Below are 13,461 nucleotides of genomic sequence, written 5' to 3' on the forward strand. Positions count from 1 at the left end.
CCCGCGGGCTCAGGCAATTCACTCACCTCAGCCTCCCAAAGGCGCGGGATTACAGGCTGAGCCACCGAGCCCGGCTGTATATTTTTTAAAGATAGGATCTTACTCCATTGCCCTGGCTGGAGTACAGTGACACTATCATAGCTCACTGCAGCCTAGAACTCCTGGACTCAAGCAGTTCTCCCACATCAGCCTCCCAAGTAGCTGGGATTCTAGGTACATGCCAACAGGCCCAGCTAATTTGTTTTTCTTTTTTGTAGAGATATTATATTGCTCAGCCTTGCGTCAGATCCCTGGACTAAGTGATCCTCACACTTCAGCCTTTCAGAGTGCTGGATTACAGGCATGAGACACTGTGCTGGTGCTGGGTCTATATTCCTTTTTTATAGAAATTTTTTATACTATGCTTTCAGAATTCAGTGTGATTGTCTTCCTTCCTTCCTTCTCTTCCCTCCCTTCCCTTCCTTCCTTTCCCTCTCTTCCCTTTCCTCTCTACTATTTCTTCCTTTCCTCCCTTTTCCCTCTGCTCCCTTTCCTTCCTTGCCTTTCTTCTTTTCTTTCCTTTCTTCCTCTCCCTTCTCTTCCCCTCCCTTCCCTTCTCTCTCTTCCCTTTCTTCCTCCTTTTCCTCCTTTTCCTTTCCTTCCCCTTCTTTTCCTCCCATTCCTTCCTTCCTTCCCTTTTCCCTTCCTTTTTATTCCTTTCCTCCCCTTCCACACTTCCTTTCCCTCTATTCCTTCCTTCTCTCCCTTCCCTTCCTTCTTTTCTCCCTTTCCTCCCTTTCCTCCCTTTCTTTCCTTTCCATCCTTTCCTTCCTTTCTTTCCTCCCTTTTCTTCCTTCCCTCCCTTCCCTTCCCCCCTTCCCTCTCCTACCCTTCCCTCCCCTCTCTCCCCCAGAGCACATTCTAGTTTGTACTAGCTACCTTTCAAGTGCTCAATACCCATGTATTGCTTGTGGCACCCATAGGCACTGACCAATCTAGGATTCTAATTGTGTAGGAAATGCACAATTATTCTTACAAAGAAGGCCAATAAGAAATTGTCTCTATAAGAAAAGTGTGGCCAGCCGTGGAGGCTCATGCCTGTAATCCCAGCACTTTGGAAGGATGAGGCAAGAGGATTGCTTGAGCCAAGGATTTCAAGACCAGCCTAGACAACATAGCAACCTTGGCTCTACAAAAAAATTTTTTTTTAATTAGCCAAGCCTAGTGCCAGGTGCCTGTAGTCTAGCTACTCAATAGACTGAGACAGAAGGATCTCCTGAGCCCAGGAGATACGAAGATGATAAGTGATTTGCTCAGGCTCTCACAACTGGAAGTAAGACTTGGGTGTGACTTCTAGTCCATGCTTCAGGTACTGTTGGATCTCAAGTTTAAGAATGCCCTTCAGAACTCTTATATAAGCCCTCTTAGAAATATTGTCTCATTATGTTCTCACCTTGATTGAGCTTCAAGTAGAATCACCCACATTAAACACCAGTGTCTGCTCCAGATAACTTTGGTTTGTTTTCTAAATGGAGACATTTGGGGTTTAGACTGTACAGGCCAGCTGAGGCCACTGCCTCCTGTTTTTCTATCATTCCCAGCTCCAAAGTGCACTCCTAGTTGTGTAGCCTGGGTATCTGCCATGGCTGGGGAGTTTACAAAGGTCTCCCATACTTAATTCATGGCATCTTAGTTTTGTTGGCTCATGCCAGTTTTCAAAGGTGGGATACCTTTGCTCTCCATATTTTATTTTGTGGTTACAACCTATTCTGCCTTTTCTCCCTTTCTCCCATGGAACAGACGGAAGGAGTAACAAAACGTTTGGCAGAAAAGAATGACTTTGTGATCTTTCTGTTTACACTGATGACAAGTAAGAAGACGTTCTTACAAACAGCAACACTCATTGAAGATATTTTGGGTGTTAAAAAGGTAAGCTGTGTCCTCCAGCAGGTGGTTGACCAGATGTGGAAGGCTGCCTCAGACCACTGGATTCTCAAGCTTAAGTAATATGCAGAACTCTTTTAAAAGAAAATTTTCCAAATTTCTAGTGTTAAATTATTTTTTGTGTTACTTACATGTGTTCAAGGGTAAAACTAGATTATACTCTTTTTATACTTATGGGTCTTATATGACTTTAAAGCCAAAACAAATATATAAATTGAATTCAAACTAACTATAAAACTCAAAACTTCAGATTGACTTTGTGAGTTTAGTGTGATAGCTAATGATACTTTGCTGGAATCAGGTTGCCCCTCTCTCATTACTGTGGGACATGTTCTTTGTGGCATCCTTAATGTGTTAGGTGCTGTGCAGTGACTCTGTTCTCCTGCCATGTTCTACATCTGACCTGCTGTGATATCTTTGTCTGTTGGGATCTGTTTTCCTTGATCATAATGTTTGGCTTTCACTTTCGAAGTCTGCCTCTATTTTTTCTCGTTAGTCTTTAACAAAGTTGGTTAGTTGACACCAGCACAGTAGAACAAATGTGAGCACCGAAGTCCTGCCACTTGGCCATAAAGTGGACATTCAAATGATCTGTAGTTTATTTATTTATTTTTTTGAGTTGGAGTCTCACTCTGTCACCCAGACTGGAGTGCAGTGGCCACTCCCGGCCACCACAGTCTTGACCTGCTGGGCTCCAGCGATCCTTCTTCCTCAACCTTCCAAGTAGCTGGAACTACAGGTGCGCACTACCACACCCGGCTAATTTTTTATTTATTGTAGAGATGAGGTCTCTCCAAGTTGCCCAGGCGGGTCTCGAACCCGCGGGCTCAGGCAATCCACTCACCTCGGCCTCCCAAAGTGCTGGGATTACAGGCTGAGCCACTGAGCCCGGCCTGATCTGTAGTTTAAAAAAGAAACAAAACTATCATAGAAATGAAAACACTAAGCTAAAAATTCCTCATCCAAGAACTCACCCCAAAAAATGCATTTCTAGACCTCTGTTAGTGACTCACTCTGTTAGATCTTTGGTGCAGTGGAGCTTATTTCTGCAGTCCTTGTCTGTCCTAAGTTTCCTTGTTCATTGCCAGTTGGCAGATTTCGTCCTCTTATTACCAAGCAGTCTTCTAGAGGTCACTCTTGTAGGAAAGAGGATGTCCACGTGTAGTCTGGTGACCCCAACTTTCATTTCTGTATTTTGCTGTGCTTTCTCCAAGCCTTGCTTGTCATTGCCTAGCACAAGTAGCCCATTGTCTGTAGGAACACATTGGAGATGTGTGCAGTTCCCAGACAGACCCTTTGTGTCTTTTGATAAAAAGCCTTTGTTATCTTTCCAATAATTTTATCCTTCAGCCAGTGTATGAGAGGGGCCTCCAGGATGGAAACTCCAGGCTCCCTGGTAGTCTCTACATAGCAGTCTAGGTTTCCTCTTTACAGCTTTTCTCACCTGCCCCTCATGCCTTGTTACTCCCTCTCATTCCTTTCTGTGTTGCAAAAATTGGTGATGAGTTCTACCAAACATTATGAGTATCTTGGTGCAGTTTGATGGGAGGATAAACACCATAAAGAAATTGGAAACCCAAACCACAAACTGGAAAAAGACATTTGTAACTCATATAGCTAACAAAGGATTGGTATCCAGAATGTATTACAAATTATTATAAATCAGCATGAAAAAGACAAATAGCCAATAGAAGAGTGGGCAATTTCATGAACAGGCATTTCATAGAAGAGAAACAAATGGTCCATAAATATAAGAGAAGATGCTTAACTTCATTGATAATCAAGGAAATGCAAATCAATACCTTAGTGAGGGAGAGAAGGAGCAAATGTTGGTGAAAATGTATGTTAGTGGGAACACATATGCTGCTGATAAGTTTTTATATCAGCAGAATATGTTTATAATCGTTTTGTAGTTGAACCTGTACCCCAGCACTTAGGGAAGTTCTGGCATGAGGGCTGAGGCATCAGGATTTTTCCATGGGTTACCTACAACCTGTGCCTGGGCATATTCTTAGGGAAGTTCAATCCTAAAACAGTGATTCTTAGAAATGAAAACTAGATTGAAACCAAGAGAGTTATGAAAAGAATTCATTGGGTCTACCAGCTAACTAGAAAAGATCAGAGTATATTGCATAAGGGTATTATTTGAAGAAATTTTAATTTCACATTTATATATGTATTTATATACTTCTACATGTATGCTTACTGGGTTGTTTGGAAGCCACTGCCCTAGCAATACTTATGCACATGTGCATCAAGAAACACATAAGAACGTTTGTAGCATCATTGTTTCGGAACAAAAAACGGAATCCATCAACAGAAGGTATGGATGTACTCTCTTCACACAATGGAATATTGTAAAGTAGTAGAAATGAATGAACTGTTGCTATAGGCAGCAGCATACTGAATATTAGAAATGATTGAGTAATAGAAGCCAGTTGCAGAAGACTTTAGATAATATATCATTTTTATAAAGCTCAAAATAAAAGCAAATCATTCATTTGATAAAACTATTTTTTTGATGGTAAGGCAGTAATAAACAATTCATGATAGTGGTTACTGGAGGCAGAAAGACAGAGATGCTTTAGGGAAGGCACATACAGCTGTTCATTTTGTTTTCCTGTATAGTGTATGTTGTATGTAGTACAGATGAAATGAAAATTAAAACAAACAGAAATGAGTTTTAGGGGGCATGGGGCCTGATTTGGGACCCATATACGGAGCTAGACAGGCTGGAGGAATTGATGAGCTGAAAGTCAGGTTCCATTAGGAACACCAGTAACATAACATTTGTTGTATACTTGGGAAGGGCAAAAGTGGAAGCAGCTGCTCCCAGATGCCCCCTCCACTGCAAACTCCTGTCCTCCTCTGTGGCTAGAAATAAGAGGACTATGGGATTCATGAGGCTTCAAGGAATCATTCGTTTGTTCAGGATACATTCTCTGATACCCTTGCTAACAGATCCTATGCACTGAGGCTCTGGAGAGAAGATAGGACATACCCCTCCCTCAAAGTAGTGTCAGATTATTTGGGAAATAGATACAGCAGTAGATAATTAAAAGTTCATGTGACACATGCAGTGAAAGAGAAATAATCAGTTCAGTAGAAGTTAAACAAATTAGCAGGATGAAGGATAGTAGATATTATCTGAGGAATATAAGGATGATTCAAAATGAGAAAAGCTCATGTAGTACATGACATTTACAGATTTTTAACGAAGAAAAAAAGGATATAACCAAATAACAGTAGACATTTTATAAACTCAATTCTCATTTATAATGAAAGCTAGGAATAGAAGGAAAATTCCTTAACTAGATATAAGGTATCTATTAAAACATAGCAAATATTAAACTTAATTTTGAAATTTTGGAAATGTTTCTATTAAAGTAAAAAAAAAGATAAGAATTTCTGCTCTTACTCTAGATAATGGTCACATGTACATGTTCACAAGGAACACCTGTAGGAATAGTCATTGCTATACTGTTTAATAGTGAAAAATTGTAGTTTATCTAAGTATGTATTAAAAGAAGAATGGGGCTAGGTGTGACGGCTCACATCTATAATCCCAGCACTTCAGGAGGCCAAGGTGGGAGGATTACTTGAGCCCAGGAATTCAATGCTGCAGTGAGCTCTGATTGGACCACTTCACTCCAGCCTGGGAAACAGAAATCCTGTCTCCAAAAAAAGAATGATTAAATTGTAGGATAAAACAGTGGAAATGATTGAATCAGAGCTACTTATATCAATGTGGATAAGTCTCAAAATGTTGAGTCAAAAGTTAGATTATAGTATGATATTATTTATGTAAGGTCACACAGTTGCAAGTTGCAGAGCTGGGATTTGAACCTAAGTGGTCTAGCTACTGAGCCCCATTTTTAGGAGAATCCAAAAGAGAGGCACATCCAATCTCTTGAGTGAACTGAGCTTGGGGATTGTTTTGTGTCTTCTGTAGGAAATGATCCGACTAGATGAAGTTCCCAATCTGAATTCCTTAGTATCCAATTTCGATCAGCAACAGCTTGCTAATTTCTGCCGGATTCTGGCTGTCACCATTTCAGAGATGGATACAGGGAATGATGACAAGCACACGCTTCTTGCCAAAAATGCACAGCAGAAGAAGAGCTTGAGCTTGGGGCCTTCTGCAGCAGAAATCAACCAAGGTAAAGTCTACAAGTTCTCAGAATATTTCTGAGGCCCTTCCTAAATCATCTAGCTCTTCTCAATATCTCTAGAAATTCATGCATGTGAGAGTACACTTAGACTCTGTAAAATTTGTGTTATTCATTATTTTGAGGAATGAGTTTCATAATTTTCATCAGATTTTTTTAATGTTCTCAGACTCTCAAAAAAGTTAAGAACCATTGTTTATCAGAATTACAAATGCATGTACTTTCTGATTTACTAAGCCTCTTCTGGACCTTTGTTTTATAGATATGATACATATATATCCTAGTTCCATTTTGCCCATGGTTTCACTTACCTGTGGTCAACTGCAGTCTTAAAATATTAACTGGAAAACTCCAGAGAGAGACCACATTCACATAACTTTTATTGCAGTATATTGTTATGATATACTTTATTATCAATTATTGTTACTCTCTTACTGTGCCTAATTTATAAATTAAGCCTTGTCATAGGTGTGTATGTATAAGAAAAAACGTAGTATATATAGAGTTTGGTATTATCTGCCATTTCAGCATCCATTGGGGGTCTTGGAATGCATCACTTGAGGATGGGGAGACTACTGTACAAGGTTATTCATTGCAACATTATAATTACAAAAGACTGGAAGCAACCCAAATGTTCATCAGTAAGAGACTACTTAATTTATAGAATACTTATATATTATATTATTATATTATATATAATATATAATTATACTTATATAATTTATAGAACACTGTGTATAATATGATAGTTTTTGTATTAAGTCAGAGAAGGGAAATTAAGGCCATATGCTTGTTTGCTTATATATGATATGCATAAAGAAACTGAAAAGCCTGAGAAACCTAAAGTAGTTACCTGTTAGGAAGTGGCTAGTAATGATGGATAGCGTCAGCAGTGGGAGTGGGACTTAGTGCATTTTTTAAATGGTGTTTAATTTTTAGTACCAAGTTATATTACTTTAAAAACAAAAACAAAATGCTATTCTAATCAATCTACCCCATCTGTTTTTTTGTTTATTGGTTTGTTTGGGTTTTTGGTTTTTTTTTTTATCAGTAGCAAAAGAACTATGTTCTATTGATAAAATAACTTTGCCTGCCCAGATTTGGGGGAAACTGGCCATATTTCTGTTTTGGCCATAAGAGTATAAATGAGTCCGGGCTCAGTGGCTCAGCCTGTAATCCCAGTACTTTGGGAGGCTGAGGTGAGTGAATTGCCTGAGCCCGTGGGTTTGTAACCAGCCTGGGCAACTTGGCGAGACCTCATCTCTATGATAAATAAAAAATTAGCTGGATGCAATAGTGCATGATTGTAATTCCAGCTACTTGGAAAACTGAGGCAGAAAGATCACCAGAGCCCAGCAGGTTGAGGCTGCAGTGGCCATGAACGTACCACTGCATTCCAGCCTGGGCAACGGAGTGAGACTCCAACTCAAAAAAAAAAAGAGTATAAGTGAGTCATATTGGAACTGAAACATTTATGTGTCTTAAAAGCTACGTTAACAGGCTAAGAATATTGTTTATTGCATGTCACTAGCTGGGCACAGTGGCACATGCTTGTAATCCCAGCACTTTGGAAGGCCAAAGCAGGTGGATTGCTTGAGCCCAGGAGTTCAAGACTAGTCTGGGCAACATAGCAAAACCTTATCTCTACAAAACATTAGCCGGGTGTGGTGGCATGTTCCTGTAGTCCCAGCTACATCAAAGACTGAGGCAGAAGGATCACCTGCGCCCTGGAGGCCGAGGCTGCCATGAGCTGCGATCGTCATGATTATGTCACACTGTATTCCAGGCTAGGCAACAGAGTAAGACCCTGACTACAAAAAAAAAAAAAAAAAGTCACTGTGTACCTTAGGGTACACCAAATACAAGATAAAATTATAAAAATTTATTATTAAAAAGCAGCAGTAGAAAACCACAGTCATCCAGAGGTAGCCTTGATCACACTTATGAACACCAGCTAGCTTTAACTGTAGGTTGTTAGGGAATATAATTTCACGTGTTTTAGTCATATGTAAAGACAGAATATGTGAACTTGGTGGACCCCAGATTAGATTTTCCTTCCAGATTTGCTTTTCCTCCTGTATCTACAAATATAAGGCCTTCCTTGGTCTGTGTAGCTTTTTCTTCCCACTCCTCCTTTCTTATGACTTTTTAGGGAGTTCTAATCTTAGAAAATCATAAAATGCTAATTTTAAAAAATATGTGAATTTCATTATAACTAAATTATACTAAGCAAATGATACCGCAGAGCCGTTGTATACACCTGTATAAACACTGACAAAAAGTAACATTTGTTAGTTCCTGGTACATGGCAAACACTGAACTAACTGCTTTATCTAGAAGTGCTTTTATTTAATCCTCCAAGCAGCTCTGTGGAATAGAAATGAGCATCTCCGTTGCAAATATGAGGAAACCGAGGACCAGAAAGGTTCAGTATTGGATACCTGTGTATGCTGATACACTGAGCAACTTTCATCTTTTAGTTTCCCATTAAAGGAGTCTTTTCTGGCAGATAATTTTTATCCTATTGGTACTGATTACCTTCACATTATCTATTTGTAAACTGATTTAAGTAAAAACCAATCATGCTTGGTAATTCAGGTATTCTAGTTAGCTGGGTTTTTTTTGTTGTTGTTGTTAAACAAGAGAGTTGACCCCAAGCCCAGTTTTCTTTGACATGGGAGATTTTTTTCCTTTATCTTTTAATCAGTCTCACTCTGTTGCCCAGGCTGGAGTGCAGTGACATGCTCACAGCCACCCCAACGTCGACCCACTGGGCTCAGGCGATCTTTCCACCTCAGCCTTCCAAGTAGTCGGAACTACAGGCATGCACTACCACACCCAGCTTATTTTTTGATTTATTGTAGAGAGGAGGTTTCACCAAGTTGCCCAGGCTGATCTCGACCCCCTGAGCTCAGGCAATCCTCTTGCCTTGGCCTCCCAAAGTGCTGGGATTACAGGCTTGAGCCACCACGCCCGGCCTGCTATGGGAGATTTTTAAAGTCTTTATAAGATATCTAAGCTCACTTTCATACCTGTATGGCTAACCTATTACATAATCTATGTGTGATGTCTGCTTGTAACTTTTTGGGATAAAGCTTAAATGTTGTAGTTTTAACCCATGAGTTTGTGACCTTTTCTCACTCTTACCACAATTCCTACCCCTACCCTTTACCATATGCATTTTTCTCCATTTGAATGCCCTGGAAGGCCAAGCTGGTGAGCATAATTAAATCATGAGTGAAAGATTAAAAATCTTAGTCATTCTTTAATTGAATTCCAGTATTGAATACTTTTAAGCAGAAGTACGTGTATTAGTCAGGTTGGGCTGTCATAACAAGATACCTTAGACTGGATGGCTTACAGGGGTACCAGTTGATAGCCTGTTAGGAACTGGGATGCACAGCAGGAGGTGAGCAGCGGGTGAGTGAGGTTTCATCTGTATTTACAGCCACTTCCCATCACTCACATTACTGCCTGAGCACCATCTTCTGTCAGATCAGCAGTGGCATTAGATTCTCATAGGAGCGTGAACCCTATTATTGTAAACTGCACATGCGAGGGATCTATATTGTACGCTCCTTATGAGAATCTAATGCCTGGTCTGAAGTGAGGAGAGACTGCAAATACAGATTAACATTAGCAGTGAGATTTAACTGCACATAACCACCCCTGTCCCACAGTCCATGGAAAAATTGTCTTCCACAGATCCAGTCCCTGGTATCAAAAAGGTTGGGGACCACTAGCTTGAGTAACAGCAATTTTCTCACAGTTCTGGAGGCTAGAAGTTCAAGATCAAGGTGCTGTCAGGACTGGTTTCTGGTGAGACCTTTCTTCCTGGCTCATAGACAGCTGCCTTCTTATTGTATCTTCACATGACACATGGTCTTTCCTCTGTGTGGATAAAGAGAGACAGAGATATCTCTGGTGTATTTCCCTCTTACAAGGACACTAGTCCTATTATTTTAGGGCCCCATGCTTATGGCCTCATTTAACCTTGTACTTCCCTATATTAGGGTTCTCCAAAGAGACAGAATCAGTAGGGTGTAAGAGAGAGGATTAATTAGGGGAGTTGTCTTACACAATCACAGAGGTGGAGAAGTATCATGGTAGGCCATCTGTAGACTGGAGAAACAGAGAACGCAGTGATGTGACTCTGTCCAAATCCAGAAGCCTCAGGGAAGCCAACATTGCAGCCACCAGTCTGAGGCCAAAGGCCTGAGAACCCTAGAGAATACTGGTATAAGTACCAGAGCCCCAAAGTTGAAAGACCTTGGAGTCTGCTATCCAAGGACAGTTAGAGAAAAGCTTCCTGCTCCAGAAGAGAGTGAAAGTGAAAGAGAGCCTCTTTCTGTTTTCCATCCCTCTGTCCCCCACCACACTGGTTCCCACCCACATTGAAGGTGTGTCTTTCCCTCTCAGTCCACTGATTCGAAACTTCTGGAAACACCTTCACAGACAAACCCAGAGACAGTATTTCACCAGCCCTCTAGGGATCTCTCAATTCAGTCAAGTTGACACCTAAAATAACCCTCACACTCCCTAAAAACCCTGTCTAAAAATACAGTCTAATTGGGGGTAGGGATTCAACATACAAATTTGGAAGTGGGGATACAATTCCATCCATAACTGTATGGAAAACTGAAGTATGTAGGATGCTGCTAAAAAGCTTTTGTTTTGTTTTTAATGAACTGTGGCTGTGAGCTAGTTTTATTGCCCAGCAAAATAATGACTTATGCTATCTTCTTGGAGCTCAGATAATAAATATTTTTTAAACCTTTTAAAAATAATTCTCAGAACCACCAGTTGTTCCTTCTGTTAATTCAGATGGGAACAAATGGTTTTATTCTGGGGGGAAAAACATCATTCAAGATTTCAGTCAGAAATGTAGATGAAGCCATAGACCAGATGATTATCAATTTTTAGTTGACACTTAGCTGAGAGGGACTGATTTATGCACCAGAAAGCTGGAATGCAGGGCCTGAAGTGCCAGAGGAGATTATATGAGTATGTGGGAAATATTGATGTTTCAACAAATACAGAGGAGAGAAGAGGTCTGCTTTTACAGAAATTCTCCAGTTTAACACTGTGGGAGTGGGAGCATGAGAGAGTCCCTTTAACATTAACCAACAAGGTGTGATAGCTACTGATAAAGCCGTATGATTTACATGAACTGTTGTTGCCCTGGTGCCAAACCCCCAGGATTGTATAAGTTATTGTGTATGAATCGACCAGTGATTTTTCTGGGGAGAAGGTCTATAGCTTTCATCAGCTTTTTAAGAGATGAGTAACTCACAAAAGCTCAGAAATTCCTAGGGTGTGAAGTCAGAGTCTCATAACTCGTGAGTGCTGGGCACATCCCATCTGAAGAAATGTATTCAGTGTGCAGGAATAGAGAAGACTAGGTCTGTAAGGACTGTCCTGGGAGGAACAGTTAAAGAAACTGCAGCTATTTTAGCTGGAGAAAAGAGGCTTAAGAATAAAAGTCACCTATGAAGATTTTAATGTAGAATCCAAACTCATTTGTTTTTAGAAAAAGTAATACACACCTAAGGTTTTAAAAAGCTCAAACAGTACAAAAGGAACAGCAGGTATACAGTAGAAAGTTTGTTCCCTTCCCCACAGTAACCTATGATCAGTTTCCCATATGTCCCTCCAGAGATGCTCTCTACATGCCTAACCATGGGGTGGCATAGGGAAAAAAAGATTGACTCCTGCTATTTGTACACTTGGTAATGTAAATAGATCATTATGAAATATGCACTGTTGTCTGTTTTTTTTTTTTGCTTTTTCTTGCAAAGCAGTCCATTCCAGTAAATATAGAATTATATGATTCTTTTTTACAATTACATAGTATTTCATTATATGGGCATACCATAATTTATTTAATCAGTTCCCTATGTGTGGAAATTTGGTTTATCTCAAGGCTTGGTTCTTATAAATAACAAGCTTGTGTATAGACTAGATGTTCTCAGTATTTATACTTTAAACTTTGATAAGTGTTGACAAATTACCCCCTCCAAAGGAATACTTTTTCATCTTGCCACCCTGTAGTCTCTGCACCCTTCCCAGTACAGAGCAATTTCAAACTTTTTAATATTTGTCAAGCTAAGTTAAAATATGGGGTCTCAAAAAAAAGCTATTTCAATGTATTTTTTAAATTGAAGTGGAGGTCACATAACATAAAATTAACCTTTTTTTGGTTTGTTTGTTTGTTTTTTGAATTGGAGTCTCACTCTGTTGCCCAGATTGGAGTGTAGTGGTCGCTCCCAGCCACCGCAGCCTCAACCTGCTGGGCTCCGGCGATCCTTTCGCCTCAGCCTTCCAAGTAGCTGAAACTACAGGCGCGCGCTACTACGCCCGGCTAATTTTTTGATTTATTGTAGAGATGAGGTCTCGCCAAGTTGCCCAGGCGGGTCTCGAACCCGTGGGCTCAGGCAATCCACTCACCTAGGCCTCCCAAAGCACGGGATTACAGGCTGAGCCACTGAGCCCGGCCTAATTAACCATTCTAAAGTGAACAATTCATTGGCATTTAGTACATCTACAGTGTTGTGCAACTGTCACCTCTGTCTATTTCCAACATTTTCATTATTCCAGAAGGAAACCATATACACATTAAGCAGCTACTCCCCATTACTCCAACCCTGGGCAATAACCACAGTCTACTGTTTTCCTCTGTGGAGTTACCTGTTCTGGATATTTCATATACAGTCATACACTATCACTTTATAATGGAGATATATTCTTAGAAGTGTGTAGTTAGGCAGTCTCTTCATTGTATAAATATCATAGAGAGTACTTGCACACACCTAGATGGTCTGTCCTGTTATACACCTAGGCTATATGGTACAGCCTGTTGCTCCTAGACTACAAACCTGCACAGCATGTTGCTGTACTGAATACAGTAGGCAATTGTAACACAATGATAAGTATTTGTGATCTAAATTTATGTTTAACTTTTTAAGGAACCTCAATGTAATTAGCTTTTCTTTTTTAAGTGAGATCAAACATCAAAATTAGCTACTTACTAATTTTGTAGGGGATAAAAAGGAACTAAGATTATTTGCCAAACTCTATGGTGGTCAGTGAATTTATATGACTTCATATAATCCTTTTATTAGTTTGTACTAATTAGTAAAAACTAATAAAATTACTTACAAATTGTTTTCTTTAATGTTCTATTCTTTTGAACTTTAAAGCTTTACATGACTGGGCACAGTGGCTCATGCCTATAATCCCAGCACTTTGGGAGGCTGAGGTGAGAGGATTGCCTGAGCCCACAGGTACGAGACCAGCCTGGGTAACTTAGTGAGACCTCATCTCTACAATAAATTTAAAAAAATTAGTCAGGCATGGTGGCGCATGCCTT

General features: G+C 40.0%; 1 protein-coding gene across 4 annotated transcripts in view; it reads left to right on the forward strand.

Moving 5' to 3' along the window:
- TRPC4AP (transient receptor potential cation channel subfamily C member 4 associated protein) overlaps positions 1–13,461 on the forward strand; it is an 80,806-nt gene that overhangs the window by 38,458 nt on the left and 28,887 nt on the right. For all 4 annotated transcript variants that reach the window (XM_021718675.1, XM_008070263.1, XM_021718674.1 and 1 more), the window contains 2 exons: positions 1,780–1,908; positions 5,876–6,083. In XM_021718675.1, the coding sequence (XP_021574350.1) occupies positions 1,780–1,908; positions 5,876–6,083 (337 nt within the window). The remainder of the gene's footprint in view (positions 1–1,779; positions 1,909–5,875; positions 6,084–13,461) is intronic.

This window comes from Carlito syrichta, unplaced genomic scaffold (assembly GCF_000164805.1).
Source record: "Carlito syrichta isolate Samal-C Ts95f unplaced genomic scaffold, Tarsius_syrichta-2.0.1 Scaffold313246, whole genome shotgun sequence".
Taxonomy (NCBI): domain Eukaryota; kingdom Metazoa; phylum Chordata; class Mammalia; order Primates; family Tarsiidae; genus Carlito; species Carlito syrichta.